The sequence below is a fragment of the Olea europaea genome, chromosome 7 (genome assembly GCF_002742605.1).
Source record: "Olea europaea var. sylvestris chromosome 7, O_europaea_v1, whole genome shotgun sequence".
Classification (NCBI taxonomy): domain Eukaryota; kingdom Viridiplantae; phylum Streptophyta; class Magnoliopsida; order Lamiales; family Oleaceae; genus Olea; species Olea europaea.
In genome coordinates, this window is record NC_036243.1 from 1,904,508 (window position 1) to 1,920,764 (window position 16,257).

General features: G+C 33.9%; 2 protein-coding genes across 2 annotated transcripts; one reads left to right on the top strand and one right to left on the bottom strand.

Annotated features, from left to right (window-relative positions):
• Window positions 1-3,236: 3,236 nt before the first annotated feature.
• On the top strand, window positions 3,237-7,048 carry LOC111396665 (ras-related protein RABA5c-like). The gene is made up of 2 exons (XM_023023114.1): window positions 3,237-3,794; window positions 6,526-7,048. The coding sequence occupies exons 1-2, from the start codon at window positions 3,344-3,346 to the stop codon at window positions 6,846-6,848; spliced, it is 774 nt and encodes a 257-aa protein (XP_022878882.1). The 5' UTR covers window positions 3,237-3,343; the 3' UTR covers window positions 6,849-7,048.
• A 491-nt stretch (window positions 7,049-7,539) lies between these two features.
• LOC111396666 (pirin-like protein) lies at window positions 7,540-9,828 on the bottom strand. Its single transcript, XM_023023115.1, has 6 exons — window positions 9,546-9,828; window positions 9,282-9,331; window positions 8,984-9,022; window positions 8,861-8,889; window positions 8,602-8,768; window positions 7,540-8,272 (listed from the first exon to the last, which is right to left on the bottom strand). Exons 1-6 carry the CDS (start codon window positions 9,752-9,754, stop codon window positions 7,789-7,791), a joined length of 978 nt encoding a protein of 325 aa, XP_022878883.1. The 5' UTR covers window positions 9,755-9,828; the 3' UTR covers window positions 7,540-7,788.
• Between the last annotated feature and the right edge of the window lie 6,429 nt (window positions 9,829-16,257).

The following is a 16,257-nucleotide window of genomic DNA, read 5'->3' on the forward strand; positions in this document are numbered from 1 at the left end:
CCTGGCAATTTCATCCAGCACAGGCACCGGAGGATCATCGTACAGCACGAGAGTGGAGAAATACTGCTGTTCCGCCTCAGCATCGGTGGGACGAAGTGTGGCATAGACATGCAACTGCAATGTACGGTTATACATTAGAAACGAAAAGTTTCAGGAATGACACGAAACGCGAATAACAAAAGTAACACATGTGGTATCCATACCCGCACGTTCTTGAAGAATGCATCATACGTACGATGCTGTGGTTGTTTTCGTGCGGACCACCTAAGCAATCGTGGCATTCGTTCCCCAACTCTCTGACCAAAACGTTCTCCAATCTCGGGAACTGCCTCGTACGCCCAAACCTGTTCCATCAAGACAAACAGAAATAAAATAACTGAGATGGTACGCACGATGCTACATGACAGCAAACAAATAAAGCATGATATGCTACTATTAAAAACTTGTGTACCTGCATGGCAACGGGAAAGCCATGAATAGTGTATGTAACCTCCTTCTCTTGCCTCCTCTTCGCCTTCAGGAATTTCTTTGCCCAAAAACCCCGGAATTCGTACAGCAAACGCCGATAGCCGACTCTACCCCAAAGGTAGGCAAAAAAGATATCTAGGTTGTCGACAATAGATAGTGTACGCAAATCAATTCCGACGTTATTATCAGGGGCATTGAAAACTCCTTCGACTATTAGCACGAGCCCTAGCTTGTAGCGATCGGCTCGGATCGTAGAAGGTCGGGCAATAGTAGTTTAGAGTTGTGCCAACGATATCTTCTCCATGGATTTGAAGTACCTCTCCTTCAGCCTTCTCCTCTCCAGCACTCGATCGAACTCATCACCCTCCGGGAATACACCGCATCTTAACCCCGTCACAAGGGTGTATTCCTGTAGACCGAATCTCATCATGTTGCCTTGCACATTGAACTAAAGCTCGTTAACCTAGTCAGTGCGAATGGTTCTGAACACAAGCTGCTGGATGAGCTGGGCAGAGAATTGAATCTCTGCAACCTCGGCCAGATACCCGAAGGGGGAGTTTCGAAACTCGTCGCGCTGTCGGTCATCAAAAAGGTCCATCACTATCTTCACATACTTCAAATTGCTCCTCTGCGAAATGTGGGCCCGCAACCTTGCCTCCTCTGGAATACAATAATCAAACTCCATCAGTCCTGTGTCCTGCAAGATGCATTCATAAAACTCAATGGGGTTACTGGATAAACTTAAAGTTATTGTATCATAAATAGCAGTTTAATGAAACACACTAATGCATGGACACACTCAACTGTCGAGAAAAACTGACTACAACTGTCGGTACCGACAGATGATCTGTCGAGATCTGTCGATACCGACAGTTGATGTCCAGACATGCAAGAAGGTTGGCCTAACTGTCGAGAAAACCTGAGCTCTACTGTCGGGAACGACAGTTTAGTGGAAGGCATTGAAATTCTAAATCATTGCTAAATCACTTCCAATTACGTAAAATCTCTCTAAGATAACTATGTGGGTCGTCAAAAGCTATCCATTCATATATAGAATACTGGATTTTATAGCCATCACAAAACAAACTGTTCAGAAATAAAGCAACTAACAAAAAAATAAAGAAAAAGATATAAACGAATGCAAGCACTTTTTCACAAAACTAATATCATTCCATCATCCAACCCAATTCACAAATACTAGAAGCAAATCACGAAACGTCGCCAGACTCCAAATAATTTCATGTACAATACAAAACTCAGGTAATACATGATTTTAAATCAATTCATCAAACACAAGATGAATAGGTCATCTAACTAATCTTGATTTTAGTAAAAAGTAAAATATTGAAACATTACAGAACTCAAAATTTCAACATAATTAAGAAAACATAAACGATATGGCTTTGAGCTTCACCTTCTTCAACAACATAAATTATGTATCCGAAATCACAGATTCACAATTCTCATTTGAATGCCAAATTGCCAATTAAATGGGAACATAAATCATAACTCATAGAAGTCATAAATATAAAATTACAGCAAAACCGAAACACAATTTTCAAATTGTTATAAAACAAGACTGGGCTGGACAAACTCAAAACCGCACCTCAAACTCAACAAAACCAATCACTTCAAAGTAAACCAAAGTAAGCAACATTTTATTCCTTCAATGAAAATTAAGAATCCATCAAAACCCCCTTTGCAAACGCCACTTCAAATTCTCCACTTACACAATATAGAAAGTATAGCTTCTTATTATAGTATGCATCCATACAACTGAACTCATTATTGCACACATGAACACATGAACACACGTTAAGAAATCACAAAATTTTATGGAATCCTTGTTCAATTATTTGTTCAACATTAATATTATCATATAACAAAATATATATCTAGCTTCAATAAGAACAAAAAATATGTTCAATAAAGTATCGCACCCACTATTCAACAAAGAGTCACACCCACTATTCGACAAATATCGAACACAATGCTTCATAGGGAGGGGAAAACATACGCGTTAAACTCAATAACAAAAAATCAGAAATAACCATTCAGAATAAACAATCAATGGACGGCCATGTTAAACCCTACATCTCATTTTACATACTGCGAAAGTGTAAAACTGTAAAATTTCCCGGTTCTCAAAATGCACTATACAAAAAATGGGTGGATGGGTAGATGCCTATGAAAAAAGTGGGAAGTCAGAAGATGGGTGGATTTACCTTTGCCTTTCTTCGGTTTCTCTGGCAGTCGCAAGGGAGAAGTCAGCCTTCGACGTTGTGCTCAGCTTCGGGCGATTCGACTGACAATGGGAGCGATTTCGACATTGATGATCGTCGTCCAAGGCTGGGAGTGAGGTCGGCGATTGCAGAGAGAGGGTCGGTGATTTTGGTGAGAGGCGTTTCGACGTTTGGCTTTCTCTTCCTTCATCTTGCTTTTTTTTTCTTTGTTTTTCTTCTCCTCACACCTCCTCCCTGACACAATTCTGTCTAGTCAAATCTACAATTAATGCAAAAGCTGTAAGGTTAAACATTTATGCAGAAGGGTAAATTAGTCCAAAATTTTCATAAATTGCCATATTTGTAATCTCAGAAAAAAGGATGACATTTGTGTAACTAAAAATCAAGATTTTAACATGTGACGTAATTTCGACTTATTTATCACTTATATTTTATTTAACATGAAATTACAGTTTTCTCATCGACAGACTTCAAAATACGATAATTGCACTTCAACTTTCACCCTTGATCACTTGAAATGGTTGTTTTCATCCTAATGAAAGACAATTTTTCCGAATTGGTGCTTTTCACTGTAAAAAGTACTTTTTAACCTTATTTTGGTAACTGGCAAAAGTTTAGAATTTAATGCAGTGATGCACCAAAAAGTTGCAGCCGTTATTATCAAAATCCATCCACCACTTGCGCGTCCCTGTCTTGATACTCTGTCTCTGCCATTTCCAGCTCTGAGAGGGAAAGAGACTGTTGAAATGGGATCTTCATCGGAGGATGAGGGTGAGGAGTATTTGTTCAAGATAGTGATAATCGGAGATTCAGCTGTTGGCAAGTCAAATTTGCTATCTCGCTATGCCAGAAACGAGTTCAACTTGCATTCAAAGGCCACAATTGGAGTTGAGTTCCAAACACAAACACTCGAAATTGATGGCAAAGAAGTTAAGGCTCAGATTTGGGACACCGCCGGCCAAGAGCGATTCAGGGCCGTCACTTCTGCTTACTACCGCGGTGCCTTTGGTGCTCTTATTGTTTACGATATTAGTCGAAGCTCTACATTTGAGAGTATCCCTCGATGGCTTGATGAACTCAAGAGTGAGTATGTCTATCCTTAGATGTTGAATTTCGTCTCTATTTTTTAGGTTACCGATTTTTGAATGCCAATATAACAGAAATAGATGAAGACTGAAGTTTCATGATTGTCAATTTTTTTGTGTTTACATTTGATTGCCATTTTGTGATTGAAAAGATATGCACGAGAATTTAGGGGAGTTGCACATCGTGCTTCACTAATTGTACATTGTTGAATTTATTGCTTTTTAGAAAATATCGAAAGACTTGCATCAGAGGAGCAGGGTACAAGATGTGCATAAATTTTCATCTTGTACTTTTGGCTAAATGGCTTGTACTTTATGTTGTATGGTGGTGAAATGAAAACATTTTTGTCTGGTTTATTAAGTGGCAGATATGTTGTATATTGCATATACCTTGTGGAGATACTTTTTGCGAAATCGGGCCCCTTAAGTGTTAAATTATATTATATAAATTTATAAAAAGATAATGCTATATAACTCCTTTGTGTTGCAACCTCAGTCTAGGTGGCACTAGATAATTAGTTAAATGAAAGGACTCATTTAATTTTAAATTAATGTCACATTAACGCTATTTAGACTAATTTTACCTATTAATTAATGTCACATTAACGCTATTTAGACTGGGGTAGCAACCCCGATGGGACTAAATAGCATTACTCTTATAAAAATGTAAGTGCTAGTGTGATGGACCCATAGGCAACAATAAATGAAGCCAGATCTGAATTTATTACCCTTTATTGTATGTGATGTGATAAACATGGGTTATTGTGCTGGTTAAAGCTTATACAGATCTGAGTAAGTTATTTGTGTTTTTACTATTTGTGTAAAGGGGAAAAGGTAACATGTTTGGTAATTTGTGTGTTGGAAAGCAAAGATTTACATTTTCTTAATGGAGGGTTGTTTAAAGATTAACAACTTAGCCTTTTTTTTTTTTTTTTTTGTTGGTATTTTGTTAACCGTTTATATTCTGCAGTACCTTTATATATGCTCTTTTAAAATAAGTAAGAACGAAGAATATAATAAAAAATATGGCTATGAAAATGAAGGATCATTCACCTCAACGAGAGAAAAGGCACGTGGATCTATTTTATTGCTGAATCTTTCACATTGAAAGAGAAAAGCTTAAGATTTGACTACTAAGGTAATGTTTATGACAAAATATCCCTACCAGAGCTTATTGACATAAAACAGTATCAGGTGAACAAGTAAATGGTAGTAACATTTGCATGACATGGGTTTTACCTTATGAAATGTGTAAGATGTCACTTGTAAAAATGAATATTGATATCTTTATACATGTGTATGTGGAAGAAATGTAATGTGTTTTAATTTTATACATCGTGAGTCCAGATTAAAAAAACATTGACACTTGCTACTTGCTTGGAATTGTGTAACATTAGTACTCCTCTTTTAAGTTTTTTGTTTCCCGAACAAAGACAGAGAATTGCATAGATAGGAGGATGAAATGAAGCTCCTGTAATTCTTGAAAAGTGAGCAATTAAAAACTCGTCCGTTGCAACATCTAAATCCAAGTCTTTCACTTCTTTTCTCAATGTTTAGTACGACTTTAAATCTATAGTTGGCTGTTTGGCTCATGATTTTATTTTATTCTATTATTATATATTTTTTGTAATATAACTACTCATTGTAGGACCATTTTAGTGGTACCAGCATGTAACCTATTCATGAGGAGACCTCTTTTTCAGCAATTGGGCCAGCTGAAAATGAATGAACACCTGCTTGTTTCTAACAGGGCTGGTTAGGGCATGTCTTACGTATATCTAAAGAAACTCTTATTCACAAAGTGATGCCAATAACATGAAGAGTTAGACCAATAAATTAACCTGCAATTTAGGAGCCTTGGATATGATACAGCACAGTCCATAGTGGAGTTCTACTTTTGTAAGCTGTAAAAACTTGTTGTAGAAGGGATTAGTTTGGAGCATGAATTGGATCTTTCCTTATCAACACTTTAAATGGTTTCTGCATTAACAATATTGTAGGATGAATTTCATGCACCGTGTTATTAATTCTTGAAAAGATGAGACCATCATTTAGAGCGTTTTATGGGTTGAATTTTCTCTATCCATCTAGTTAATCTTCAAGATTCAAGATCATATTTAGCCCTTATTTGGCCTCCAGTTTTATTTTTAATGCATTCTTCTCTTTCTTATTTTCAACCATACATTCATCAATAAAATAATATTACATGTAAACCCAAAATTTTTCCTTTTTTTTTTTTAACCACACGTTCTCCAAAATAATCAATATTCCAAAATACAACTAATTTTGATGGAGCCCAAATGAGAGCTTAGTTTCTGTGATTTCTGGGAGCTTAGGTGTCTCAAGCTGAGAGAATCAAATGAGTATCAGTTATGGTTATTATCTCGAACATATAATATAAGAGATTATCCAATGAATATTCAAACAGTTGCTATCTACCAGCCTTTTCGATGGCATATCTCAGATAATCATAGTTTGCTCACAAAAATGACATTTCACTGATGAAAAAAGGAATGCACGGTAGGAATAATCGCCTGATGGCTCAGAAAATTTTATTGATGCACCTTTAACTTACATTATGCTATTAGTACAATGTTTGTTTGGTCTTACATGCTTCTTGAGCACGGTTTCACATTATGCTCCAGTTTTACATCTTTTATACCTATCTTATATTACTTCATTCTTTAAATGTCTAATGACGTGTGATCCAAATTGTACTTTTCATACAGCTCATTCTGATTCCACCGTTGCAAGGATGCTTGTGGGGAATAAATGTGATTTGGAGAATATAAGGGCTGTCAGAGTTGAAGAAGGCAAAAGCCTCGCAGAAACAGAAGGGTTGTTTTTTATGGAGACTTCTGCATTGGATTCAACAAATGTTCAGAAGGCTTTTGAAGTTGTTATTCGTGAGATTTACAATAATGTCAGCAGGAAGGTCTTGAATTCCGATTCCTACAAAGCAGAATTATCGGAGAACAGGGTTTCCCTCGTCAAAGATGGCAGCGATGGATCTAAGCAGAATCAAGGATCGTACTCTTGTTGTTCCAGGTGAAAGGGTCCTATTTCATTTTCAAATGTGTAATAGCCAGTGAATTTCTTATCGTTACTTTATATATGTTATAGAAGGATTCTATGGTGATGCTGAAAATGACATTTCATTTTTTGATATTTATATTAGAGAGTAATTCTTGTCTTGCAAAAGAACATTTGAAATTAAATGTAATCTAAGAATGGTGAAAATTGTTCAGTGTATAATATTTTGCATGTTTGGTACATTGGATTGGACCTGATGGTGTCGTAGAAAAAGATGCTGAAACTTTGTATAGTTGTTTAAAGATAAGTCTGATCGCCTTTGCTTCAAATTGAAGGCCTCTTCTTTGTCAAAAATAGCGTCCCTACTCACCCTTAAGATGTATATATCGCATCAACGTCATCTTCTGTAGGATCCTCCACATATCCTACATCCTCTATGCAATTTAGAGTAGTATCATCATCATCAATGGAAGCTCTTATATTCTTAGTACAAGTATGACTAAGAGATAAGGACTAGATCGAATTAATCATATTTATAAGGTAAATTTAATATGATCTTATTTAATCTTAACACATAAAAGTGTATTCAAATAAAATAACACAAATCTAATTATCCTCGTTATTTAATGCTTTAAAGTGGATATTTGGAGAGCCTAAAAGTCCACCCCAACTGCTCATAAGTTGATAGGCCATCTAAAAAAAAAAAAAAATCAGCTTAAAAGGAAAAGTTTATTAATTATAAGAATACAATTTTAAAATCATGACAAGACATCAGGAAATAAAATACATCATCTTTTGGATTGAGAAAGTAAAGACAACCAAAATAAGTTGAGTGATAATGACATATAAGCAGTGGTTGCACATATAGGCTTCTGGAAGCTCTTGCCCTCCATGATTGATAGATAAAGACTGTAACTCCTATTTCTGCATAGACTTTTGGAGCTTTAGAGTTTAGCCACTCATTGAGATCTCCAGTGTCTTGCCATTTCGAAACCATTCTTGCTGTAATAATAGTCTTCGATAGTCTTGTCGATTTCAGCTTGTGTGTTCATCACAAAAGGACCATGCTGAACCACTGGTTCATTCAGTGGCTGCCCACCTACCAAAACAAATCTCAATGGATTGGAAGATTTGTTCCATACACTTAGACCCTCGCCAGGACCAAAAACTAAGACATGGTGAGCCTTTATGGGCACCGATTTCTGGAGACCAAAGGTCCCTTCACCTTCAATTATGTAAACAAAAGCATTCCAAGATTCGGGGATGCTTTGATGATGTTGAGCATTGGGTTTTAGGGTGAAATCGAGATACAATGTTGGAGTTCGAGTGTAAACTGGAGAGTGAACTCCCATTGATTCCCCTGCAATGATTTTGACCTCGACCCCGTCTTTCTCTGCCTTTGGGATGTCCTCATTCAGAAGTTCTTGATACCTAGGTTCAATCCTGTAGAATGAACATAATGAATGTTTTTTAGTGTTACCTACATGTGCTGGGGACACATACACACATAACATGTTTGGTGTGAAATACTGGATTGGACAGGAGAAATAATCTTGCCCCTAAACATAATTTCGTTTTAAGAAGGACCTGATGGCATGTTGTCGTAACTAACAAATGTTTGTCTAACTTCCTTGATTCTGTCTAAATCCTATTTATCTTAGCGTACCAACCATGCACCGAGAGGTCGTCAGAAGAAGCCTATGTGACAACTCTTTTGGCCTCTGAGAATGGTTAAAGGATAAAGAAGAAAAGGAGAAATTATGATAACTTACATTTTGTCCTTGGATGAGAGATTTATCCATAACTGCAAACCTTTTTGAGTACCCTCTCCTGCAGGCATTTCCGAGTGAATTATACCCCTTCCTGCAGTCATCCACTGCACATCACCTGTTTGTATTGTACCCTTGTGGCCCGCAAAATCTTGATGAGTGAATGCCCCCTAGACGTAGACGACAAAATTTCAACTTCTCCAATAGAATAAAATTGCTTATAAGTAACTCTTAAGCTAAAATTAGCTCTAAGATATCTTACTTGTAGCATGTATGTAACAGTCTCGAAACCTATAAGACAACGTAAAAATTCGCTGAGATTGATGAAATGTGGAAAACAATCTGAGAAATAATATTGAAACAGTCTAAATAATAGTGTAAGTACCTCTATGTGGATGATCAGGAAATCCAGCAGGCGGTGAAACTGCAATATTAAACAGTAAAACTATCAAGTCATACAATTTTCATAACAGAGTATTGAAATAACTTTATCATTCTTTTCAAAATGGCTTCATTTTTTATTTTTTTTTCAGTTCAAGATCAATATTCGAGAAATAAAACCGATTTCAGAATATCAAGAATGCAATTTGCGTTCATATGGCTTATTTTTGTTTCTTAATAGTGTCCAATACTCTCTAATCCTACCTACCAAACATGGCATAATTGATAATCATATAATTCACCTGCAAATTCATCCAACATGAGAAAGGGATCCAAAGACTTCAACTCAGGCCTGCAATTTATAATCTGTAAGCTACTATACTAATACACATATATCAAGTTTAAAGACAGCTAAACAAAAGAAAATACTGAGAGCTTGATCAAATTCCATAACCAAAACATATTATAAAGTATAAATAAAACCGAAACAACCTTAATGAAACAGTACCCAATTGACAAAATTTCAAAAAGATTCAAGAAAACATCAAAATATGTGTATTTAATACCTTCCAATGCTTCTTCTAACAACAGCACCATCGCCTTCACTCTGAGGCTTGGCCAAGATTTTCTTGGCAACCAATCTGGGCCGTTCAAATCCAAAACTTGTATTTGTATCTGATGCAGACATGATGATCTTTCTGAAAAAACAAGAAACTGTATTCCTATTCGTCGTGTTGATTCTGGTTATTGTGAAGAATGTAGATACAGCTCTCATATACAAATTCAACTTTAAGGCTGTCTCTGTTCTAAGTTCTTACACGTTCCTCTATATATATTATATGGATTGTGTCTGTCTTTATCTATTTATAAAGAAAATTTGTGAAGGTGAACAGTTGGAAGAGAATAAAAAAAGGGGTTTATTCAATTGGAGGCGTGGAGAACTTTGACGTGGAACCCAAATATCACCCATGAACCGGTCATGTGATGACGTCATCATTGTGTCATAGTGATGGAGGCCTTAGTTTCTATTTTGCCCTTCCTCTTTTCTTTTTTTTCATTTTTTTTTTTTTAATGCCTCGAAGGTATTTGGAGAAAGTGAATCTGGAAAATTAGAATTATGTTAGGTGCATCCAAAATGGAAAACGAATCAACCCAATTTATAGAGATAAGAGGAAGATAAATCATAGAAATAGGGATCACAAAATTCCCCTTCTTCGACTCGTACGGATAGTAAATAAGATGGGGACAGAATCATGGACCTCGTCCCGAGTCCTTATTTTTTATTTTTATATTTACAATTTCAATCGTATTCAAAAAATAAGAAATATATTTTTAAAAGATAATAATTAAATAGGATGATAAATGAGAAGTTATACCTCTCTCGATTCTGCCTTCCAAAATTTCTTGATATCATTCCCATCCTTACATAGAAAGTAAGATGATGGTAATACTTTAAGATAATGATATACATTATGGTGGGAGAACTCAACGTCTTGAAACATGCTACTCATTGGAAGATCGAACAAGAAATAAAAAGTCGTACTGCAATAATTAAAAATCTTCGAGCTGTTCTTTCACTTGGATCAAGATGCCCGAAGAACTTCTTTATTCAAAGGTGAAGGGATAAGTACTATCGAGGGAGGAAGGGCATAGCATTGCTTATAGAGTATTTTCAATTATTTTTTAAATTTTTTTATCATCTTAAATAATACTCGATTTGATTGGTTTTCATTTTCCTTATAAGAACTACTTTTATATAATATTGTGTATAATTATTGTTAATATTTTCTTCTAGTGATATTTATGTATAATCGTATCTAATATTTATACGTTTAATTTATTAAGATAAATTATAGTCAGAATCTCACAATTTTTTTTCATGATTTAATTAATTTCAACACTGTAAATTTAATTAAATTGTTATATATTTTCATTGCCTCCTTTTTTCGATGTTTGGAAGAATTTGTTAATATCTTATTTGGTAAAATTTAATTATGATTTTATATCGAAATAAAGTAATTATTAAGTAGATCTGATTCCAATCCGATTGAATGGGATCTGATCTCCATATTATTATTATTATTATTTTATTTTTTTTATTTCCAAATACATGAAATCCAGCTCAATTTTTGAATGAATTATAGTTAATTAGGTCAAAAGTTTTGGCAATGAAATGACAAAATGACACCATTCATACTGAAGCATTACGTTTGCAATTATTTTTTTATTATTTTTTATTTTTTGACAACCAAAATCGCTTATAACTATTATTTTTAAATAGGTTCGGTTGATGAGTCTTCAAAAAAAATTATTAATAGTATGGTCAAATGAGTATGCTGTATGCCACCTTAGTTTATTAGTTTTTCTTTTACATAGGTTTAAGAATATAATAAATATTCGTTGTAATTTTAAATAAACCACAAATAAAAAAATATGAAGTTGGTAGTGAATTATTCATTTTTCGTTAATCTCAAAAGATTATAGAATCGATCAAACATATATGTGGCTGGTACATTTATCGATGAACAATTTATATCCGACCTACTCTTAAATATTAGATTTTGAATACGTTTATCGCATGTTCTTGTAAAAGAGAAGTGCTATAATTACATTAATTTTGACAGCTTTGTTAACAGCCCTCTCACACACAGGAGTGGAGTCCACAATTAAAATAAAATAAATAATCGCGACCCCACCCTTGTGAGAGGACTGTGAAAAATAGTGTACAAAAAATGATGTACACTTGGTTTTTTCCCTTATAAAAAAGGATTTTACACAAATCAATCTGACATTAATATTATTTGATTCTAGTAGCTAGTGGAATTGTTAAAAAAGTACGGCAAACCCTCTGTAAAATAGTAATGTTGGGACCGAGAGAAATTATCAGTTCAAAGTAGTTATTAATTTATCGATAAATGAATATTTATTATTTTATAGAGTATTTTATATTTTTATAACTTGTATTATATTTTATCCTAGAGGAAATGACAAGGTGATGAATCTCTTACTAATGAAAATATTATTTAAGAGATACTCAATACACTTACCAATGATGATTATGATCAAGATGATGGTGAAATTTTACTATTTTACCTAATGTTTTTTTTCAAAAGAGGCATTTCAAGCAATTGTAACTTTAAATAATTACTTAGTACAAAGTTGGGAAAAAAATGCGTCAAATGTAATATGTGCATTGCAAAGAATTAGGGATGAAGTTAAGTTTGGTTTGGCAGCAAAGAAAAAGCAAAAAAATTAAGATACATATTTTGAAAAAGATGTGAATTGAGAAAAATATTGTGAAATCAAAAGTTTGTTAATTTTTGTTAGTATTTCTAAACAGTTATTATTTTATATATACATTTGGGACTTAGGTTATGGCACATTTCAAAACTAAGAAAAAAGGTTTAAACTTCAAAAATTAGATATTAATTAAATTTTATTTATGAAATAATTAATTAAATAAATATTTTATTAATTAAATATATTAAGGTTACGATTCTATACTATTTAATTACATATTATCGAATTAATAGATCACAACTTATTTCTCGATCACGAATAAGAAATTTAATATGTCACAAATTATTTAACAATCACAAATAAAAATTTTGCAGGTCACAATTTATTCATCGATAATCAATACAAAAAGTTTCACAATTTATTTATCGATTACAAATTACAAATTTTATAAGTCACCACTCAAAGTTAACAATTACATATTATTTATTGATTACAAAATATCCAATTTATTAGTCACAAACGCAAATAACTTGTCACGTATTATTTATTGGTACATTTGAACCAATTAACTAGTCGCAATCAACCAAATAATTGGTCACACGCACCCCACCCACAACTACCACACTATGGTCATGTCCACATCCACCACCATTATCACTACTAGCTCCATCGTCGATCATCATTGCCACCCTCACTGCCACCGCCAGATCCACAACCATCGCCAGCACCTCCGCCCACACGACCAACAAAAATCACCCCAAACCCCTAATAACATCAAAATATGGAAATCACCACCATCACTCCAACAACCAAAACAAAAATGAAAACCAACACCCTACCGCCATCACTAGATCTACCACTAACTTTACCAACCATCTGTAGCACCGTCATCACCACCTGTACTACCACCACTGCAACCCAACATCGCACTGTACCACATTGCACACCCCCCAAAACTTCGATTAAGCATATTGAAGGAAAAAACCAACCCGAAACTTAAAAACTATTATCACTGCACGTTACTCTCCACCCATCTGCACTATTACCGCAAACATCACCATCAACGAACTTCCTTAAAACTACGTAAGCATGGAGGAAGAAATCAACCTAAAACCATCGCCATTGTACCCCATCTCCACCCACCGCATCCAACAACTTCATTAACATCACTGCACACACCATATTACACACAAATCACCACTGCACTACCGCCACCATAGATCACCACACCACCGTAAGCCACTAATCACCACACCTACTCGTTGGAGGAGGACATTAAATGGGAGATTAGTGTTTTTAAAAGAGTTGAATTCGGACCCAAAGATGCGTCGCTGCACAGGGAATAGGGTAGTCTTCGATGACGACACTCTCCGTCCAAGGCAGTGACGGATGCAGAAATTTCGAATTAGTGGGGCACAATCCAAGGGCAGATATAGGGGGCTGGGTTGTAGCCCAGTCCCTTCCTCAGCTCACTTAATGGTTTTTAGGGCAAATTTTTTTTTTAAAGTAAATATGTGTGTGTGTAAATTTATTTTATTTTATTTTTTTGTTACATGTTATCTCGGTTTGTTACGTATTAGTCTGGTTCGTAGTCCAATCAATCCATCCCTAACACAATCAAAATTGCAAAAAAGTTGTAAAAAAAAAAAAAAAAAAAAAATTTGATATTTACGTATTAGTCTGGTTCGTAGTCCAATCAATCCATCCCTAACACAATCAAAATTGCAAAAAAGTTGTAAAAAAAAAAAAAAAAAAAAACATTTGATATGCAAACATGGTATAGAATGGTTTAATAGGATGCTGGAAAAACAAAAACAAAATGTCTAAAAAAATGTCACCAATATATATGGATAACCAAAACATTTCCATCTGATTACTCTAGATCATCATTGTTGAATTTAGAAATGAAAAATAAAATTTTATGAAATGAAATGAACCACTATCTAATATTTTATACACCCAAAGACCAAATGAAAATTTCTCATTCCAAACACAATGTGGCATAAGTCACTTTCTAGTCTCTCCACACCACTCACCACTCACACACACACACACACACTCTCTCTCTCTTTCATCCTTCTTCCTTCACGGCTTCACCCTCTCTTTCCACTCTCAGTTTCTCTAACTTTCTTTGCACGTGATAGATACACAATACACACAACTAAACACATTTATAGTAGGATATATCGGTGGAATAATGTTAATCAACATCAATATTAGAAAGAAGAAGAAGATGATGATAATGAGGAAGAAGAAAGCCAAAATTGAATAGAATGGCTCTTGATTTTCCAAGGGAAGGGAACTAGGGATGGGTTTTGATTTTTCAATATGGACACTGACACTGTGAGCCTTCTTCTGTGTTCTACTGCAAAGGGCAAAGACGGCTAAAGGCCAAAAATAATAATAATTCAATTTTTGGAAGTTGGTGGGTCACGTGACCCACCAGGACCCACTGTGGATCCGCCCCTGGTCCGAGGACGACGACTGCTCATATGTGTGGAAGAGGGTAGAGAGAGACGGGAAAGGAAGAATGAAGAGAATGGAAACGACGAAAGAGAAAATGAATTAGAATTTGAACGAAGGTAGGGTTTGAATATATAAATTAATTTATAATATTATTATTAATATTAAAAATTTCAATTATCCGATTGTTGAAAGAAGTATTTGTAAATCTTAAATTTGAATTAAAAAGTTTAAAACTCTGGTTGTATATATGGTTGTCAATGGATTATATTTTGATCTGAATCCGATCCGAATTCGATGAAATTAATGGGAGATGAATTTAGAGTCTCAATCGGATAACCCGATTGAGATCCGAATCCTATAATACATTAATTAAATGGATCAAATATGGGTATAGGTCAATCTGATTCGATAACAACCCAATCCAATTTATTATAACAATAGATTATATTTTTTACATTATTGCATAATTTATGACATAGCCTTTTCCATTTTGAAAATTGTATTATACTTTATACATAATTTTTAAATAATAAATAATATTATATAATAGTATAATATTTTTAACAATTATCCTATTTGTACGTCACTTTTTCACATCAATTTTCACACTCCTTTCACAAAGGTGGGGTCCACGATTATTTTAATCGTGGACCTCACCCACTTGTATGTGTGTGTGCTGTGAAAAAAAATGTACAAGTAGAATTGTCCTATTTTTAATTGAAAATTTTGAAGAGATTTAATTTTTTTATTAATTAAAATAAGATAAAAATAATAATTAATTTATTGATTAGATTTATCATAGTAATTTGTTCTATAACATAAAAAACTAACGATTAATATGTTCAAAATAATTTACTTTATTAAAATTGGTATTATTTGTAATTAAAATCTTATCGAGGCTATGATTTTTAATGAAAATAATAAAGTAAACTAGTACACACTTAGAATTGACAAATGATTATTATTAGTATCCCACATTAAAAGATAACTAAATCATTGGAAGATGAGAATTCTTTAAAAATATAGTATCCCACATTGGAATATCAGTAAAACATTTCAAAATGAGTCTCCTTTGGAAAGGAGTCAAAAGGAGCATCACTTGAATTAAAAAATAAAAATAAATAGATAAATAATTGATTTGGTCCTTCTATATAATAAGTGAGTCCATCAAAATAGTTCAAATAATTTTTAAAATAAATAATTAATCAAAATCTTGTTGAGGCTATGATTTTCAATGAAAAAATAGATAAAATTTTTATTTTTCTAATTTTTAAAATTTCGGATCGGTTTATCAGATAACATAACTAATCAGATATGGATTTAACATTTATAGTCCTAGTTGTATGTAATTATCACAAAAATAATTATTATTTTATGTTTTTAGTAGGGTTATTAATTTAGTACATCGATCCAAGTCAGGTCCGAAGAATTTTTTATTATTTAAATGAGATTAATAATTTATCGAACGTTCATTTACCGAGATTTTATTGCATAAGACACCCAATTAAACAGTCGTCCCATTTTTAGAATGTGCGTACGGACACCAGTAAAATTGCTAACAATAATTTAGTC

What these genes read in the sequence shown, in the direction of transcription:
- LOC111396665 (XM_023023114.1), top strand. Translation starts at nt 3,344, where the DNA reads ATGCACCAAAAAGTTGCAGCCGTTATTATCAAAATCCATCCACCACTT. An exon ending in ATGGCTTGATGAACTCAAGA is followed by an intron (nt 3,795 to 6,525) that starts GTGAGTATGTCT and finishes CTTTTCATACAG; the next exon opens with CTCATTCTGATTCCACCGTT.
- LOC111396666 (XM_023023115.1), bottom strand. Translation starts at nt 9,754, where the DNA reads ATGAGAGCTGTATCTACATTCTTCACAATAACCAGAATCAACACGACG. An exon ending in TCCTGATCATCCACATAGAG is followed by an intron (nt 8,890 to 8,983) that starts GTACTTACACTA and finishes GTTGTCTTATAG; the next exon opens with GTTTCGAGACTGTTACATAC. An exon ending in CTCTCATCCAAGGACAAAAT is followed by an intron (nt 8,273 to 8,601) that starts GTAAGTTATCAT and finishes TTCATTCTACAG; the next exon opens with GATTGAACCTAGGTATCAAG.